This window comes from Fistularia commersonii, chromosome 14 (assembly GCF_037954325.1).
Source record: "Fistularia commersonii isolate RoL2024-O1a breed Wild chromosome 14, RoL_Fcom_v1.0, whole genome shotgun sequence".
In the NCBI taxonomy this organism is placed as follows: domain Eukaryota; kingdom Metazoa; phylum Chordata; class Actinopteri; order Syngnathiformes; family Fistulariidae; genus Fistularia; species Fistularia commersonii.
The window spans coordinates 11,913,234-11,933,883 of record NC_141297.1 but is presented as its reverse complement, the minus strand read 5'-3'; the positions used below and the strand labels follow the sequence as shown (position 1 = coordinate 11,933,883).

At 38.3% G+C, this 20,650-nt stretch overlaps 1 protein-coding gene across 1 annotated transcript in view; it reads left to right on the top strand.

Moving 5' to 3' along the window:
- mtor (mechanistic target of rapamycin kinase) overlaps positions 1-16,304 on the top strand; it is an 87,493-nt gene extending 71,189 nt beyond the window's left edge. Inside the window, exons 43-58 of the mRNA XM_086158976.1 lie at positions 31-153; positions 929-1,111; positions 1,711-1,845; positions 4,005-4,179; positions 6,074-6,209; positions 6,322-6,469; positions 8,975-9,097; positions 9,460-9,542; positions 9,623-9,695; positions 9,774-9,848; positions 10,510-10,645; positions 13,022-13,087; positions 13,161-13,241; positions 13,483-13,563; positions 15,416-15,521; positions 15,818-16,304. Coding sequence (XP_086015102.1) covers positions 31-153; positions 929-1,111; positions 1,711-1,845; positions 4,005-4,179; positions 6,074-6,209; positions 6,322-6,469; positions 8,975-9,097; positions 9,460-9,542; positions 9,623-9,695; positions 9,774-9,848; positions 10,510-10,645; positions 13,022-13,087; positions 13,161-13,241; positions 13,483-13,563; positions 15,416-15,521; positions 15,818-15,833 — 1,740 coding nt within the window. The 3' untranslated portion in view covers positions 15,834-16,304. The remainder of the gene's footprint in view (positions 1-30; positions 154-928; positions 1,112-1,710; positions 1,846-4,004; positions 4,180-6,073; positions 6,210-6,321; positions 6,470-8,974; positions 9,098-9,459; positions 9,543-9,622; positions 9,696-9,773; positions 9,849-10,509; positions 10,646-13,021; positions 13,088-13,160; positions 13,242-13,482; positions 13,564-15,415; positions 15,522-15,817) is intronic.
- Positions 16,305-20,650: the final 4,346 nt, after the last annotated feature.

Here is a 20,650-nt window from a genome sequence, read left to right as displayed (position 1 = left end):
GTGACAAACTGCTGAACTGTTCGCCTCCAGGCATTGATCTACCCGCTAACAGTGGCCTCCAAGTCCACCACCACAGCCCGCCACAATGCTGCCAACAAAATCCTGAAGAACATGTGTGAACACTGCAATACTTTGGTTCAACAGGCCATTATGGTATAGAAATTCAAGAGTTTGTTTGTTTTCACCATAGTGACTGTCTCTCCAGATTTAAATAATTTACTATCGAAGTGTAAAAGAGAAAGTCAGAACTACTGTGTTCTTGATACCATAAAAGCATACTGTGTCTGTTTATGTAGCTGTCTAATTAATTATCTAGAACAGAGTAATGAATGCTTTAACGTTCCTCATTTGTCATTTGCATGTCACAGATCTTTTACCATAATAAAATCCTTATTGATAGAAATTCCAGTGTGCATGAATTTGCAAAGTTTTACAGTTCTGAAGTAGAACTTAAGCACACTACAAGTATTCTTGTTCTCAAGTTTTTGTTAATTTGTTTTTACCTAGAGGCTACAACATATTTATGTTGACTGAGAATTTAACTATAGCCGTTATCGCAATATCTCTGATTTTTGCAAATCCTTTAGCAGTGACCAGACTTCCATCAGCGAGGACAAAGTGCAAACTACGAATTGAAAACAGACTTTCGGTCTCACTTTCAGCACATACATTTTTCTACCCTCTGAAACTCAAACATTCAGCCGTGGGTACAAATTTTGATAGATGAGCACTTTAATTGATTCATTTTTATTGCTCTGATGGCTGTCCCAGAGGGGTCAAAGTTGCCAGAAGAGGTCCTTTTCATTTTTTCCCCCCTAGAAACTATAATTATTATTCCTGACAGTGAGATCACTGCTATTGTGTTAGTTTAAAGGGCAGTATCAGGGAATAATCTCACCTTTTCATCTTTTTTTCCCTTTTCATTCAGGTGAGCGAGGAACTTATCCGAGTTGCAATCTTGTGGCATGAAATGTGGCACGAGGGCCTTGAAGAAGCATCACGTCTCTACTTTGGGGAACGGAATGTTAAGGGCATGTTTGCTGTGTTGGAACCTTTGCACGCCATGATGGAAAGGGGACCACAGACGCTTAAAGAGACCTCTTTCAATCAGGTGTGTGTGTTGTCAGAAGGCTTAAACTTTTGTCATCTTTTCTGCTTAGTTCTGCCCCAGAAATTAAAACTCTGCGTACCCTATTCCTAACACAGGTGAAAATCTCACATAAAAGGTTTCTCTGTGTGCAAATGTTTACAAGCTGTGGTTTTTTGATTGCGTTTGAAATTGAAAGAGATGGTCAAAAGTGCATAGCAGGTCCTAATTGATATGGACTTGCTGTGACATGTTTGTACTGAACCGGTCAAAAGATCAATACATTCAATTAAAATTTGTATAAAGAAATGTACGTAAGGTGATGTGGGATCCAATATTTGGGACTGGTATTGCAACGGTAACATTTTATCTTCATATTCAATCTCTGCACGAAATGATTTGGTGTTTTCACAAGCTCCAACACATGGTTCTGTTCTGTGTGTTGTTGCAATTGTGTGTTGTTGAAGAACTGCAATCCAATATTATCCTCATAGGAAAATGTCAGAGCTAATGATTTAATGATCTGACTTAACGTTTTACAATTTGTTTTGACAAGTCATGTCCTTTTAATTGAATGAGTCACTTTTCTGGGACTTTGTGTTTTGTCTTACTTCATCCCCCAGGCTTATGGCCGGGATTTGATGGAGGCTCAGGACTGGTGTAGGAAGTATATGCGTTCTGGAAACGTGAAAGACTTGACCCAGGCCTGGGACCTCTACTACCATGTATTTAGGCGGATTTCCAAACAGTTGCCACAGGTGAGAAGAAATTAAGTAAAAATAATGTATATTTTCTGTCCTCTTCATGTAAGTAAAAATAGAAGTTGTTCCTTTATGAATTGAACCTAAGTAATACAGCTGAAATGATCTCAGAAATGTCATGTATTAAAAGAACAAAGTAACACAAGCCATACACACTTTTAAACTATGATCAGAAATAATGGTTTCTAGTATCCCAACACTTTTGACAAATGCTGCAAATTACTACCCCTAACCTTTAATTTAGCATTTTGAAGACAAAGTTGCCTTGTGCAAAAATCAGGGCAAAAGTTTTGAAAAGATAATCTATTTTGCATCAAAATTTGGCGAAACTGCGCCACCTACTGGCCATATGGTATACCTTGTTGTAATGAACCTCACTGTGGAATGAGAGATAAAATGAGAAAAGTGTTTTGTTAAGATTTCCAAGAAAGCATAAAAAACAAGTACAAGTTTCATGTTTTAATTGCAACTTTGATCAACTAAATGTCAGTATATTTTCAAACTACCACTTAATAGCAATTTATAGTCTTGTATTGACATTTGTGGAGGTTCTCAGTCATCCAGGTCATGGTGAATTCTTGTCGAAATCTTCTTATCGTGGCAACTGGTCTTAAATGTTTTAACTTAAAGACCTTTTACCCCTCATCTGAGAGGCTTCTTCAGTTCTAATGACCTGTAGGGAGTTTCCGAATATAACTGCCAGTATTTGGGGCCGGTTTAGGTTATGGGGTCGCAAACTCACCATCAGAAAACCACCTCTGAACAGAGTAAGGGGCCTAAGACACAACCTTTCACAAATGTATAACGCTGTGCTGGGGTCAATACCAAGACGGATTTGCACACATGGACCAGGCCCATCTGCACCCTCTAAACCCCCGGGAGAGAGTCACCACAAGAACCAGGCCCCGGGAACTTCCACGTGAGCCTCAGTTCATGTGATCCAATAGGTTTCACTCCTTTGTTTATCTTTAACTTCTCACTTTCCAATCCAGGTAATCCCACAAAATTTGCTCTTTTGTCCCAATGAACGAACCCCTCCACTCTTACATTTACATAACAAGCCACCATAACTTTGACCCGCCAAAACCCTGGCAGTTATATTTGGGAACTCCCCACAGGTCATTAGAACTGAAGAAGCCTCTTGGATGAGAAGTGCAACGTCTTCAAGTGAAGAAATTCATGTCCAGTGGCCACGACAAAAAGATTTTGACATGAAGTCTTGTTTTTCACATGCTCTATGAAGATTGCTTGCCTCATAACTTTAACTTTAAAAACTCCTGTTCAAATGACTTTTCTTGATTTTGGTCCATTTATCTATCTTGCAAAGTTTTGCATGCATATTTTTCATGAGCATTTTTGTATAAGCACCTTACAAGAATGTAGTAACTTATTTTCGAACTATAGGAAGTTAGCAGAAACACACAAGCAATTTGCTGGATTTCCTCAAATCATTGAATGAGATAAGTTTAACAACACCAAGTCCAGTTGCTTCTGGAGTGAAGATGAAATAGAAATGATAGATGTCATTCCTCACAGCTATCATCAAGTGCAGAAGAAAGACATTAAATATAGTTCTGTCAGGAGCACTCACTTCTTATAGCAAAGGGAGACAGTAATACTATTTGACATTGTGGCACCGTGCCGCTCTTGGGAATTCTCCCTGTTGTGACATTACAATAAGCAGCACGAAATACATAGCAACATAATAACATGCTGAGAGCATTGCAGATGTTCACCCATAGGGCATTAGCATAGAAATAAACCCACTTCCTGCTGCTCCCAAATGGCATAAGCAGATTGAAGCTGTGATGAAATTGCCTTATGTCTGTATTCAGAATTTGTCTGTGAAAAGCCTTTAAATAGGTTGCAAAATTCAGAGTACAGCAATGTGAAGCTGTTTACATCTCTCAAGGTTTTAAGCTGGTAAGCAGAGGAAATATCTGTTGATGTACACATAAGTGGAATATTTTAATGTGAATAAACAATCATTTACAGATAAGACATTAATTCTGATACAGCCCAGTGTCTGTAACATTCTCCACAGGCACGCCTCGCAGCCCCACTGTTTTGTCAGTGCAGCTTTTTTTTTTTCACAAAACTGACTAAAAACTAATTTTCTTCTCTTGTGTCAAACCTCCAACTCATTTTCCACACAGCTGACCTCCCTTGAGCTACAATACGTGTCTCCTAAGCTGCTGATGTGCAGAGACTTGGAGTTGGCTGTACCAGGCACTTATGACCCTAACCAGCCTATCATTCGCATCCAGTCCATTGCCCCCTCCCTGCAGGTCATCACCTCCAAGCAGCGCCCACGTAAACTCACCATCATGGGTAAGATTAAGAGGAAAGTACAAAGGCCTTGAGGTTTCTGAATTTAATATTTTAAGAAAAAGAATATTTGTTGTCACAGTAATATGCTTTTAGATGTCATGAGGCATCTTATGAAAGAAAAAATGCAGCATTTTTTCCCCCCCAAAAAACTTTATCCAAACAACAAACAGTTTTGGGCCCTAATTTATATTTCTTTTCAGACGTTATGGTGAAGCTCCTCATGTGTATAGCACATTCAAGCCTAAAATGCTAGTTTGGGGGCAGCATGGTGCAGGGGGTAGTGCTATCATCCTTGGAAGCAAACATTCCTGGTTAGAGTCCCGGCTCCACCTAGTGTGTCGAAGTATTGTTGAGCAAGACACTGAACCCCTAGCTGCTCCTCTGGCGCTGCTAGATGGCAGACAACTGCTCATGGTTCATCCATGATGGAGAGAGAAAGTTCCCGCCAGGGATTAATACAATAAAGTACAACAAAATAAAAAAAATTAAAAACTATTGAATCTTCTGTGTGGAAAGATTCACCATAAAACCAGTGAGAAACTATACACCAAAATCAGTCCCCAATCATGACATAAAACTGCTTGATGAAAACCTTGATGCCCAGAAAACCCCCCACTAAATCATTGTATTTTCATCTTCCAAGAGATAGAGATACTAATCATTTCATTGTGGATCAGCCCTATAATGCTCATTTGTGTTCATTTGAATAAAGAAATAAATAATACTGACACTTTATTTTGTCCACTCTTCCAGGTGCTATAAAATACATCACCCTAAATGCCTCTAAAGTGCCACAGCACAATAAAGTTGCCTTGTCTTCAAGCCAAATCTCCTGACTATCAATCAAAAATGGTCCACTCTACCTCACCATGTGATACCTTTTTGCTATGTATTGCCTCAATGATATACAACATGCTCTGTAAAATATGAAAGGCAATAAATCAAGTGACCTCTGGAGCAAGACTTCAGATTAAGACTTGTCACCCACTACATGTCACCTCAATTTACTGTCAGAGTTCACTGATGATAAGCACATTACAAGCTGTGCGTTCACACAGCGTGGCACAGTGTGGCCCATAACACTGAACAAGGAGTGGACAATCTTTACATGGATGAAAAATGGGGGCTACTTTATATGTTCATGTTCTCTAATCTATTCGAGTGCAGAATATAAAAATTCTGGTCAGTTGCCCCCAAGCTGAGCCAAATACCATGATGTAGCTTGGTTATTCTGACACGGACAATATTTAAGACACACTTGAATGCCTACCTTGCTCTTCAGTACAAAAGATGCTGCTTCTGAAGTTAATTTTTGGAAGTCTGGTTCTCCTCACAGTCCCTTTAGGAGCACAGACTAACTGCCTTTAAGAACAACCTGGCTGTAGAAAAGGAATATATAGATGCACTATCTTTCTTGTTTCACTGGGGCTGTCATCAAAAATTTCTGGAAGGCAGTGCAAGAGATCGTTGTAGCCTGGATTACTGAGAATACTTAAGGCACTGTATTATCCTGGAGCAGTATTATAACAGGCCTCATCTTTTCAAAGTTAACATTGATAACATTTCCTACCACTGTCATGATATAAGCTTGACTCTGCTTAATAGAACTATTCCCTAGTGGTTTTACAAATGAGTTATCAAGCCTGTCTTTGTGTAAAGCCACTATAGACTGAGTGAATGCAAAATTAATACTTGTCTTCAACCCACTAATGCAATGAGGAGATACACATCAAATGATTCAGTGCCTAATTTAACTGACGATCATCACTGCAGAGACATTAAGTGGCAATACTGCTATACAAGAAAACAGTTGGTGATGCCAAATTAACGTTATAATTCCTGAATCTGTCCTTTAAGTACATAACAAAGATGTGTTTTGTGTCTCCCTCTGCAGGAAGTAATGGCCATGAGTTCATGTTCTTGTTGAAGGGTCATGAAGACCTGAGGCAGGATGAGAGAGTCATGCAGCTGTTTGGTCTGGTTAACACACTGCTGGCAAACGACCCGGCGTCCTTGCGCAAGAACCTCAGGTAGACGTACTTCTAGGCTCATTGTATGCAAGAGCAGCACAAGCATTATATGACCATAACTGGGTTTTCTGAAAACTCATTAAACTATGTTAAACTATGTTTAATTTCTCAGCATCCAGCGCTACGCAGTTATCCCTTTGTCCACCAACTCAGGGTTGATTGGTTGGGTGCCCCACTGTGACACTCTGCATGCCCTTATTCGAGATTACAGAGAGAAAAAAAAGATTTTGCTCAACATTGAACATCGGATCATGCTCAGGGTAAGAAAGTAAATGAAAACTACCTCAATTTTTACATGGTAACACAGGTACATGTAAAAAATGTATGAAATAATTTTCAGTATAATTGACTGGCATGTTGATACTTAGTTTTTTTTCCTTCTGAACAGGGCTGTAGGTTAAATTGTCTTTCCAGTTGTTCAATCTCATTAACCATTAATATACTGGGTAGATTATATCATGGATTGTCCTTTTCTACTGTCTAGTGTAATCTCATGATCATGTAAATGTTCATTCTTTAGGGTTCAGACACACTTGATTAGGTGTGTTTTATATAACAAATAACTTTGATCTTCAATTTGAAAAAAATAAGTCTTCCTGTGCTTTCAACAAGGAATGCCGCAGCCATACATTATTTTACCATTTATTTAGCAACCTTTTTGTGTTTGTCTTACAACGGTATATACAACAACAGAATCATTTTCACTACTTAATCAACTACTTAAACAACATGACTGCACAACTGGAAGGCTCTAATGTTGATAATAGAATCTCCTTCTAACTAAAACAGTCATTTTCAGTTCCAGATGGTTCACATCAGTAAACACTTCGCTCTAAATCCTTCACACTGGTCCTTAAGCTCATGAAGCAACATTAAGCACCTGGCAAAGACCAATAATTTTGATGACACTGTGTTTGGCGGGCATTAATAGTCACAAGGTTCCTAAAGCATTGTTGGATCAGAAAGGCCCAATTAAACCAGATAGAGAACACGTTCATGCATAAATGTTCACACTGAAATGTCAGAAAAAAGAGGCCCAACATTAACTTTGTGACCACATAACACCTTAACAACCTTATTTGATGGAGTCATGAGGTATCATATTGCTTTATTTGCAAAAATTGACCTATCAGTACCTTTAGTCATGTATCTGTGTAATAGTCTAAATCCCACATTTATGCATTTAAATGATTGCGTTGCCTTTATGTTTTCACCTAGTATGATACTTTTACGTTTTTACAAGTACTCATCTGAAATAAGTAGATGATTTCAGCGAGACAAAGATTTCAGAGCAATGTCGGGGCACAATGTCTTACCAATTGGTTGCTGCCAGATCAAAACATCCTGGTGTGAAATGACTGACTGATCACAGTATAAAATCAATCTAGCTAAGACTGGCCTAATAAGTAGTATATCTTTTTAGTTGTTCCCTTACTGAAAATTACCAACAGGCACTAGTTTCATTTAAAGTGAAAAACTGGTAAGAATAAGAATAAGAACAACTTTATTTATCCCGAAGGAAATTGTTGTGCCAGAGGTTCAAGTAAAACATATCAATAATAAGTAATAGTAGGAAATTGTATAAACAGTAAAAAAATAGAGGGGAGAATAAAAAATACAAATAAAACTGTAAAGTGTCAAAGTCAAGGCTATAAAGTGTTTTAAGGTCTTAAGCACAAAGATTTTGAGATTCCCTGCGGCTGAAGGGAGAGGAATTAAAAAGTCAAACAAACCCTCAACAAGCTTGTTTTATTCTCAGACATACAAATCTAGTCATCCATATTTGACAACAAAGTAAAGCCTCAAACCTAGTGGAAAGTCAATTAGTCTGTCCATTTATCAATTTTGGATAAAACGTGGGGGATCTCATCGGTGTGACCATGATGATAGATTATGGTATTTTTGTGCTGTCAGTCTTCTTACTTAAAAAAAATCACACCACGAGCAAGACAGTTATTTAAAGCTAAAGTATTATCTCTGGTGATTTTCATTCACACTTCAGATTCTCAGGGGAAACACTCTTCTTTTGAGTGCAAGTACTGAGCAAAGTGTTTTCTTTCATATCATCCATCCCCTTAACCATAATGGAATCCTACCACTGCTCAGCAGATGCCAGCCCTGAAAACATACTATATTCCTTTATTTTGCACAGCATTCAAAGCCCAATTACATGTTTTACAACAGTAGTATAAGACTAGTCTTTCCTTTGATTTCAATCAATCAGTTTGAAAAAATGCATTAAACAATCAATAGGAGACCCATGTCAGTGATCAAGTAACATATTACCCTGAAAAGGAAAATTATGGAATGAAAGGGGCAGTTTATCAGGGCTAAATATAGGAGAATGCCAAGAGCCAAAAGTATTGGCCAGACCAGCACAAACAAAGTATTTCATCACCATCTTTTGTAAATTGTGAACTGGGCTCGGATAATTGAAATTACGTGAGACTCTGATGTGAAAAAATAATGACATTTTAACACAATAGATCATCATAGTGGAAGTAACCGAGCCCTGTGAAAATAACAGGTCATTTTTTTGATGCTTTTCATGAGCTCTTCCACTCTCTTTAAATAATGCTGTTTCTCACCCCACAATGGCTGCATACAAAGTGATTACATTAATATTAAGAAAAAATAATAGGATCCAGTTTCATTTGAGTCAATAACCCTTTTTGAAACCTTCAAAGACCCGTACATCAACGTTACAATCCTCTTACATGGATAGTTATGTTCATTCTTGTGTGCCTTTGTGATGTGAATGTCAGATGGCCCCTGACTACGACCACCTAACACTCATGGAGAAGGTGGAAGTCTTTGAGCATGCTGTCAACAATACAGCTGGAGATGACCTGGCAAAACTACTGTGGCTGAAGAGCCCAAGCTCTGAGGTGAGGTTTTTACAGTAGTATAAAGGAGGATGAAATAAAAAGTCAAAAGAAGGGTTCACCTACAGAGAAAAAAAACATACACCTTGATACATTACTATTCTTGAAAGAAAGGTTAATCACCCTTTGACTTGCAGTGATTGGGTGGATGGCATATTCAATTAGAAATGTTCAGTCCGCCACGTGTAACCACTGAGGCAAACAAAGTAGTAACACAATGCAGGGGCTTTTCCTGTGAAGAATGGACTATCAATTGCTTTTCATCTTTTCACAGCCATTTCTTAACATATTTTGCTGTGTTTTTGAATAATGTGATGAAGCATGACATCTCACAAATCTCTCTCCTGATGTTATTTCCTCGAAAGGTGTGGTTTGACAGAAGGACCAATTACACACGCTCCCTGGCTGTGATGTCAATGGTGGGTTACATCCTTGGACTGGGTGACAGGTGAGTTTCCTAATTTAAAGCTTCAATTCTGACATTACTATAACCAGACAGTACTCTGAAAGAAATGTCCTTTTTTTCAGACACCCTTCCAACCTGATGCTAGATCGTTTAAGTGGCAAAATCCTCCATATTGACTTTGGAGACTGCTTTGAGGTGAACAAAAAGCTTATCATATACAGAAATAGTTTTTTGGAATTATAGTTAAATAATTGTGATTGCATCCTTTAACAGGTTGCCATGACCCGGGAAAAGTTCCCTGAGAAGATTCCATTCCGACTGACAAGGATGTTAACCAACGCCATGGAGGTTCCCTATTTTTTTTTTTTTCCTGCTTTTCAGTGTTAACTGTCCATAGGTCTACAGTGGAGTAGCAAGAAGATTATGATCTCACTTTTTTATTTTTATTTCTAGAAAACTCATTTTAAATCAATACATATGTTCCTGTTTTTAACTGAATCAAAAAACTAGTCTCAGCAACTTGTCCTTGTCCTTTTATTCTAGTCCTAAATTGCTGCAACAATTTCATAGTCCAGTAGTCCAACTATAAATAAATGGTCATATAATATGATATGTTGTCACCCTGTTAAAATAATAGCCTAAGTCATTTTTTTTACAAAAATTTTTTTTTTTTGCTTAAATCATCTCCTCATGATGCTGACCACCTTTGGCAAAATAACCTACATCCTCAGTTAAACAGATTGTGCAATTCTACTCCTTTAATAGAAATTGCCTATGTCAAGAGTGTGTCAAATGGTTCAGTTTTTTTGTGTTTCCTGAAAAATCTGAAAAAATGACTCAGGCGATTATTTTAAGAGGGTGACGATATATATATTTGTTATAAAAATACTTTAACCCAGTATCTGCTCTAAGCCACCATACAGATCCATCGTAACATAACACAAAATTATTCTGTTATGTGAAAGATTTTTTGCCATTCTTAAATCTGCGATGTCTGATCATTTTGCAGGTCACAGGCTTGGATGGAAACTACCGGATCACATGCCACACAGTGATGGAGGTCCTGCGGGAGCACAGGGACAGTGTCATGGCGGTACTGGAGGCCTTTGTCTATGACCCTTTGCTCAACTGGAGACTCATGGACAGTAAGCAGATATTTAATGCTTGTTGAGTTCAGAACAAAATAACAAGTTTAATAAAAATCAACTCAGTCACATCCAAATGAATCAGAAATGACTGATTGGATCAGAGTGCAAATGCAGATAACTTGTATGGCAGCTTTACGATGTGAATTTAAAAAACCTTGACATTAATTTGAAACATTCAACATTTTATTGTGTATCTCATATATATGACAGATGGCAGTTCAACAACAGATTCATTCAAGACATTTTAATTGTTCATTTAATACAAGCAAAAGGACAGCATGCAGTAGATATTTCAAACTGAGATGATTTTGTCATGTACAGAGGAGAGATAGAGAGTATATTGGTAGACGGCTGCTGGAGTTGGAACTACCAGGCAAGAGGCCTATAAGAAGGCCAAAGAGGAGATTTATAGATTGAGTGAAAGAAGGGATGATACAGATAATAGGGTTAGATGGAGGCAGATGATTTGCTGTGGTGAGCCGTGCATGGAGTAGCCAATAGGAAAAGTAGGACTTATCACATGCAAAAAATACCCTCTTCAAGTGTCTTCTGCTTTTAATACATAAAATATCCAACACAAGCCAAGAATGGGTTGCCTCTTAGGTAAATCTGTCTTGTAATCAGTACAATAGAGTTTGTTTATTTTTTTAATTAAGAAGACCATACCTGGCAAAGCTTTGTTTTGAACATTGCAAACATGGTAGTGTAACATAATAATATATTGATCTTGTGTTTAGGAAGTGTTGAACTGCAGTGGCACGAGACTCCAGATTAACCATGACATGTTTTCAACATATTATTACAGACGTTTTTTTAGTATAATTATATGATTATGAATGAAGGCAAAAGCCTATGAGAAACCAACAGCTGTGTGCTGGTGTGTGTTAACTGACAGTAGCTGAGGGGTACTGCATCGCTTGATTTTAGCAGAGTAACAAATCATTGCTGAAAGTGCCACTCCTACTGATGTTGAAGATCAGTGGCACACTGATGTAGGATTGGTCCAGAGTGACATTTGTATAATATTTAATGCAGTGCATCTAATTGTCATTGGTAAGTATGATTGGTCCAGAGTAACATTTCTATAGTGTTTAATGCAGTGCATCGAATTTGCAAGCTAACCTGTAAACTGTCATATTAGCAGTGCACTATTCCCAGGTGAGCTATGTTAGAAAAGAGTAAGTCTCATGTAGGTTCTGGGGGTTGTGATGTGGCGATGGTTATTCTGGGATTGCATCTCCTGTGTTGTGTTGCAGCTGGTGAGTGTCACTGTTCATTTGTTCCACCTGTAAAGGGAAAATGGCAGTTTGCTTCATGCAAGATTTAAAGTTTTGTATCAGAATAACCTCAATAGATAAGCAGAAAGATAAAGTACTAGCATTTCATTCATTTACTGCAAGATCTAGATCGTTACTGATTACTTTCTTCTGATTTTAGTTGTATTCCCCCAAAGGGTAATACAGAGGAGATACGTACATTGGAGCTTGACATTGTGTGGTAAAATCATACAGGAGTATATACAGGAGTATATTTCCTGCTGTACTAACCCAAAATTCGAGAGATGTCCAGATGTTTGTTGTGTACAGTCCCTGACATGAATTTACCTCATGGTGCATTAGTTAGAAAGTTATTACTAGTTTTTCCGTCCATAATGAGAATTCATTGAAAGATGCTCAGATGCCCGCTGTATAGAGTTCCTGACATGAATTTACCTTATGGTGCTTTAGTTAAAAGCTTATTACTAGTTTTTCCAACCGTAATGAGAAGTAATTTAATTTCACTTTCATTTTAATGCTCGTGAAAGGCTTCTGAATGCAAGGGCTTCAGTGACCAGACCTTTAAAAATAGCCTTGTAATAATTGGACTATATAAATGTGTTTCTGTACTTCTAAAACTTGCAGAATTTTTAGTTATTTCTTGATGGTCTTTATATAATTGTTAGCTAAATTTACAATTTTTTGGTCTACTTTGTTGATTTTTTTTTGTTAATGATTGCAAATTTTCATGGTCTTTTCTTTAATGTTTTAAGTTGAAGACATTCTAGATGTGTTTTACTTGAGGATTTCAACTAATCTTTTTGAATTGTTAAGCTGAGTAGTTAGGAACACAAGACTGAATTAGTGAATTTATGAGATAGTTAGATAGTTCTCAGTTGTATCTGTTGTGAACTTATATACAGGAAATAATATTATGGATCACAATTTATCATATTAAGAAACACTATGATGTATCAGTGAATTCCCTTTTCTGTCAGGCATTCTCATGCTATGTAAACTGCTGTGGATATATACCAATTTTATAAAATTAGTTTTCAGAGAAATAAAAGAGAGAGATAGCATGTAATGTAAAACATCTTTCCTGCCCCTCTGACAGCAAACACCAAAGGAAACAAGCGTTCGCGCACCAGGACTGATTCGTACACAGCAGGACAGTCAGTGGGTGAGTGCAAACTGCAGCCCATGTTTTATCCCATGTTGGAGGCGAGTGTGTGACTGATTTTTGTCCTCGGCAGAGGCTCTTGAGGGAATAGACCTTGGTGAGACCACACACAAAAAAGCAGGCACCACGGTGCCTGAGTCCATCCACTCTTTCAGTGAGTTGCCAGTCTCTCTCCCTTATTGATTATTTGTTGTGCACTTCCTCAGTTTTTATCCTAACCGCAACCAACACTCTTGCTGTCAGAAATGATACGTGTGTCTTTTTCCTTATTGTAAGGCAATTCGTCAGCCTACATTGATTTCTTTCAGCTGCAAAGGGGCTCATTGTGGAGGGAGCCCTTGATCATGTTTTTTCAAGTTTCCTGTTTTTAATGTGAGCCTGTATGTGTTTGTTAGTCGGAGATGGCCTGGTCCAACCTGAGGCCCTCAACAAGAAGGCTATTCAGATTATTAACAGAGTCAGGGACAAACTCACAGGTAAGACCTTGGCAGCCTATTTTTGACCAGTATCGATATTTCTTCTTATAACCAGATTTCTACCTATTTTATTTCCTCTTTATTCTATATATTTATTTTGCTTTTATATATTTATAGATGTTGGTTATCTGCTTTTTTTGGTTGCTATGCTACCGCCTGTGCCCTCTACTTGCCCCTCGGGTACAAATAAAATTTTTCCAATTCTGATTCCTTGTTAAAATGTAAACTTTTTTTCACCCAAACATCAATGGCCTTATTTACACCATATACAGCAGGTCAGTTAGATTGTATCTATAATTCATTTTGATAAGGGGCGTCGTGGCACAGGGCGTAGAGCAATCGTCCCTGGAACTGAACATTCGTGTTCGGATTCCATTCCTAGAGAGAAGGAATTTCCCACAAGGGATTAATGAAGTATAAAATTATGAATTATTATAAATAATGGATTATCTGCCTAGCAAAGAGGGGAACCTACATATGCTCTTTTAACATGAATGTAAGCAACCACAGTGTCTTCTACCAAAATCCTTCAAGAAGTGGGTAAGCAGCACATTTTAATGAGGTATCCAGCAGGTGATACAAAGGATTTCCTGCTGAAACAAGTTGTTTCTTGCACATCTATCTAAAATGTGTCTGAAACCGTATTATATTATTAATTGTTTTCTCCCTGGAGAGTTTCCTCTGCCCCGTGAAGATAACTATAACTATACTTATAAATAGCTGCCTTTATTTTCCACAGTATTTTGCTAGAATGATATTCGGAATAAAGTTAGGATATGAAGGTAGTTGGTGTGAGAGAGGATACACAGAAAAGGGTTAGATGGAGAAGATTGATTCGCTGCGGTGACCCCTGAAGGGAAAAGCCAAAAGAAGAAGAAGAAGTTATTCGGAATAAACTTAGATTACTGACAGGAAACAATGCGTTCTCTAATATTAATTATTGAAAGAAAATAACTATACAGCAGGTGTACAGACTGAACTGCAGTTTCTTATGTGTAGAAGTGCACAGTGTTTTCTAATGGGCAAATGCACATAAATTCTGCTGCTTCTTGGGGACAAGCGGGTGTGACAAGAACAATAACAAACTTTGGAAATTTGGGGGTATTCTATGAGGTGGTTGTTTGGGGGGCATCCTTTTTCTTCCAAGTTAGTGCAAATTGCAAGTTCATCATCTAAATCTTATACTCTGAAATAATGCACTGGCTATAGAGCAGGAAAAGCCTCCTGCAGTTGACTGTACTTTTTTTGTTTTGTAACATGCTAATAGTGTTTGATTATCACAATAAAGTAGACAGGCAAAAACAATGATACCATTGCTGTTCAGGAATTAGCAGTAATGACAGTAGTGCAACCTCTCCCTTGGTACAAGCCTCAGGTGATATTATTTATTTGGACAAAAATATGACATATCCCCATTTATGAACCTTTTAATTTAGCTTGCAAAGCACAATTCTCAGTGAAGAATTGGCCAGTCAGAATGACCTTCACCGCCTACGATGACGGCTGTTACAGTTTGACACTAGAAAGCTGTGTTTATAATTCATCTATCAAAGTGTACGTAAATGTTCTTTGAGCTCACTGAAAATCTCGGCATGTCAGACAGTCAGACAACACAAGCATGATGAGCAGAAATTTGGGCTCCTGGTCACAATCGCTGACAATGAATATCACAGTGAAGGCGGATACAAGATGACTCGATCAAAAATATTAACACATTATTGTCTGTACTTCCGAAGTGGGGAAAATTTGGTGATACATGTTTGAGGTGGTGCATTATCTGTGTTAGATGAACATGGAATTTGCCTGGCTAAGTGAAGCTCCGGCCCTTTTGACACGAGTTTATCCTCTGTAGGTCGAGACTTCTCTCATGATGAGACCCTGGGTGTGCCAACACAAGTGGAGCTGCTCATCAAACAAGCCACGTCACACGAAAACCTGTGCCAGTGCTACATCGGATGGTCAGTGCTGCCACTGGTATTTGTGTTTGCTCTCTGCACTGACATCCATGATGTCAAGCAGTAGAAATTTACATTACCTTTGTCCGCTTGTATTCTTGTAACACAAGTCAATAGCAGGGTAATCAAGGCAGCCTTTTAAAGTGCATTGACTTTGTGTTTATAATGATTGTTGATGATTAGGCCACCTGAGGTCGGGCTGGAGTTTAACCTTATTTTACATAATTTGTGGTTCAGATTAAGCACAGTTAGTTGTACATTTCACTAATCTTTGTATGGTGTTTCCTTTTTTCCTTTAGGTGTCCATTTTGGTGAGGGGACACTGTTGGCAGCCAAGGTTACACCTGGTATTGATTTTGACTTGAACCAATTGGAAGCATCAAATTAAAGTCATCTCAGGGGGACGGCTCCCACTGGCTCCCTCTAAGAAAGGCGTTGTTTTCCTTGAATTGTAATATTTTCCACTAGCTGTTTAAGGTAAAAGTGTAGAGAGCTTGATCTTTTATGGATTGTCATAGTTTAAGTCAAAATGCAGTCATTGTTTCAAATGACTTTTAAAATTGTAAGTGCTTGTTATGAGTGGCCATATTGTAACAAATCTCCCTTCTCATCATCTTTGCTTCTTAAAGACCCACTAAGGCTGTAGTTTCCACTGTGACAAATCTCACTAACCTGCTTCTTTTGCAAAGGTACACATCTGAATGTTACCTGTGACAAGGTATTAATTAAATTGAATTGACTTAAAGTAATTTAACACCGGCTCATGTGTGCCATTAAACCCTGTACATGAATCTCTGGCTCTGTTCTGTACATACGAATGTATACTGTTTGAAATTATCTGATTGGTGTTTGTGCAGCTGCAGAAGGACAACGGTGGTATAGAGATATTGGGCATTTTGCGCACATACCCATTTTTCTCCTTGTGCCAACAGAGGGCACTCTTACTCTTGGTAAGATCCTCCTCCGTCTTTTCAGGCTACACGATGCTAGAGCTCCACTCTTCAGGCCAAGGATTATAAAAGCAGCCTAGATTGTCCTCCAAATTAAAAAAAACCTTAATGCCCTTGGATTTTGAACATTTGCTCTTTAAATCAAATGAGATGCTTGATATCCTCCTCGACATGGAGACAGTAATTTCCAGCCAGTACTGTTATGTGAGAAATAACATCTCATGTTTTGTGGCTGTGTAAAGACAACTGTTAATTTAGTTTCATGTGTTATTTTGCATTTGTTTTATTTGTGCTTATTGTTATTATCTTTGTTATTTCTATTTTTATTTCTTCCTTGCTTTCTCCTCTGAAGGTTAATTACTTATGGATAGCTAAGGATTACAGATCAACAAAAAGCAGCCTATTGATCTCTTTCCTGCCTCCCCAATGTCACAGTCTTTACACATTGGGACAGAGCCTCTGTGATTATCTGTTAATATCGACCCATTCCTCCTGTTTTCCCTTGCTTTCTCCCTCCCTTGATTCCTTTAACTCCACTTTGTCACTCTTCCCTCCTGCAACCAAAACCTCATCATGGAAGATGACTTTTCATGCTCTACACCTCAATATCTGTTGTTTTTTCTGGCCTGTCTCATTTGTTTGTATTTTTTCAGCCTCTCGAGTCTGCTGAGCGGCAGCGAGTCAATACCTCAAGTTAAATAGGCTTCATTGATTAAGAGAGGGATTTAGCTGTTTACCGACTGTGGAAATGGACTACAGCAGCAGAAAAACAGAGCAGGTGTCTGCACGGAGTAGGTCGATGTTGAATGATATTTATTGGGAGTCGATATGCCTAAATGATGGAAGGTGAAGGGCCGGTTGGCAGAGGATGAGGCAGGTCATGCTCCATCAGACTTGACTGGAGTGAGAAGCTTTCAGTGCTGGATTTAGGGGGAAAACGTAACAAGCTCACACTCCCTGATGAAGGATGAAACCCTCTGCCTCCTGGATTTTCCTGTTTGTCTTCTCCACGTTCACATTTTCTCACACCCAACATGTCTGGAGTGAAGTACCAGAAGTAACACTAGTTCTGAAACTTTGAATACTCCATCAAGCCCATCACATTCCTAAATAAGGATAAAGGAAATATCATAAATAACTACAATTTTCAAAGAATTTCCCAGCAAAATAAGAAATATTGAAATTTTCCAATTTCAATCAGTGTAAAAGCCATAATAAAATCTGACCACCAAGATTTAAAAGACAGCACTTCATCTTTTATGTGGGTGAAAACATTTATTCCATAATTCTAACAAGACTGAACTTAATTTGCAAATCATATGATTTATTTATGGTTTTTTTTTTTTTTTTGTTTTTTTCTAAGTCAGGAAGGTAAAAGAAAGAGTAAAGTTTCTAAGAGAAAATTGTCTTCAGTACCCGGTGAGACACACAGAAAGTCACAACTGGTTTCAGTTTTCTCTTCCAGTTAAGAGGTGGTGTTTTTCCTGCTCTGACTGTCAAAATGTCATCTAAGTAGATTCAGTTTCAATATAACACAAAGTCATTTTTGGAGTTCCACTCAACATACTGCCATTTGTGTAAAACTGCTGAAATCCAATCAAAGTCAGGGTTTGCCCTTAAACTAAATGGACACCGTATTAAAGTGCATTGTCAATATTGTAACATGTTATTATAACGATAAGTTTTAAGCAACCTGGGTGTTCAGCTGCATGGCTCAAAATATGTTTTCTGGTTGACTTAACAGCGTATGATGATAACATCTAACTGTATCCCGGGACACTTCCTTTACAGTTTTCATTGCCATCACTTAAGACAATCTTGTCAGAATTCTTACTCAGCTTAACCTGGATCAATAATGTAGCCACACACACAATCACGCACATGTGGCATCAACCTTCACATTGCATTATTTTTAAAGATTCCATGATAAATTCAAATGTTCATTTTGACCGAGGGCATCATGGTGGCATAGTAGTTGGCACTACTGTCCCACAGCAGGAATATTCTCGGTTCATTTCTAAATGGGCTCTTTCCAAGTTTTCCAGCTTCCGCTGTCAAAAGGCATCCAATATCTCTTGACACTTGGAGCTTCACAGTTGGTTAAACACAACTATAACTTTGATGAGTCTTCCTTTTTGGCCATTAGATGTCTCCTTTATTTCTGGACAGCTTGTAACATGAGCCAGAATGAAACAAGAGCTCAATTTCAAACCACAGCCAGTTGCAACTGGAAAAAGAAGCTAAAACAGTGCAGAAAGATTGTAGACTGAAGATTGTCGAAGTTGTGGGTGTGATGGACGTGGGAATAATTTCATGATATTGTAAGTCTGGTTGGTAAATTACTGTGGCAGCTGTGGTTTTCAAAGTGCTATCAAATTAATTAGTATCACAAAGGGGTATATTTCTGGAGTCAGCTTGTATAGTTGTGAAAACTAGTGTCTGAATTATATTACAGATAGGAACCTCAGGAACATGCTTTGCTTTTTCTCAAACGCTAATGAAAGATGCGCTGTAGCCTTGAGCATTGTTAAATTAGATTGACCATTTCCTGTTTGTGTCACCATCTGTTCCCTTTTTTAACCCCACTGGCAAAGTTTCAACTCTGAGGTTAGGGGTTCCCAAAAATGTCTGGAGTAAAATTCCCATATTTTCATCTTTTACTTCAGCAATTTAGGGACTGGACTGAATTCAGATTATATTTTAAAGTCTTAATATTCAAATATCTAATCATTCATGTAAGACATTTTGTAAACTTTTGTGTATTTCTGATTGTTCATTTTCATTGTTGATTTTTTTGTGATGGTTTATAGTTTATTTAGTCCAAAAAAAGTGGGAATTGACCTGAACAATGTGACACAATGTTAGACATAACAGAAGGTTATTTGGGTTCAGTGTTTATACTTTTTCAAAAAAAAAAAACAATTTCTCAGAATGTATCTTCAGAGTAAAATGTAGACCAATTACAAGAAATAACAGATCAAAAATAGATGTTATTTATGATAATAATCACATTCCAATATTTTGTTTACCTGGCCTTAAAAATGTAAAACCACAGTGTAGTTAATGTTCAGAATACTGCAGCCTCCTTTTCTTATGGGCACACAGGTTTAGTAAGAAATTCTTTAACATTTGGACATGAACGCAACCTTTGAAAGACACGGCCCCTCAAATATTAAATTTACCTGAACAGGCCACAGACAGTATACAGAAGTGTCAGCAAAAAACTCCAAAAAGTTGGTGTTGTGGTGGCAGTAACGTGTTCTATCGATACTTTTCAGGTGTTTGGGACATGAAGTACAGATGCATATACAGGCCCAATGATTCACACAGTGCCGTTGTGCGGTGTTGCGTTTTAGTGTTGCGCGCTAAACCAGCCCCCGTGGAGACAGTGCGACTGCTGCCCTTTATGAGCATTATATTTCAATCTTTCTTTTTATTTTATTTTATTTTTTTTATCTTTTATATTTTTCGGCATCCATTGGTCTGGGGAAAAAAGTCGATGATGGCGGGTAGTGAATGTTGTGAACATGAAACAAGCTCTGAGTACTCAATAATAGCGAGACAAAATCCGCTCATTTCACAGCCAGTGTCTTATTGACCCAGTGAAGCACAACTTTTAAATACGAAGAGTTTGAACCACAAGGAATTAAGTTTAAAAAAAAAAAGAAAAAACAGTGACTGCATCTGAATGGAGACAAACCACGTTTTCCCTGGGAAGAACAAACTGGCTTCATCTAATTAAGCTGTCATGAAAACGAAGAGCTCTGGAAAGGAGGCCTTTGTCAGGGAGGGAAACTTTCTGGATCAGAGTCATGAAAGCAGATGACTACACACCCCAGAAAGTACTCCTCTGCCTCCCGACGGGTCTGAACATGCAGCCTGTGATTATTACACAACCCCATCCCTCTCACTCTCTTTCCCTCTCTCTTACTGGTGGCTCTGTAGCCGTGGAGAGACAAAAGAGAAGGCCGATATTGACAGCCTCGCTCAGTACTTAGTTAGTGGGCTTTGGAGCGGTTACAAGCCGCAGCCCACGGCTGGGTCTTGGCCCGCCTCTGTCTGCTGTGGTGGAAAGCCGGTATCAATGAACCCGACAGCGGCTCAGCCCGTCCTGGGTCTGCAGCTCTTCGAGGAATTGTCTAACGGGTTTTCCCGCCGACTTCAGTGTTTTCTCCGCTGTTT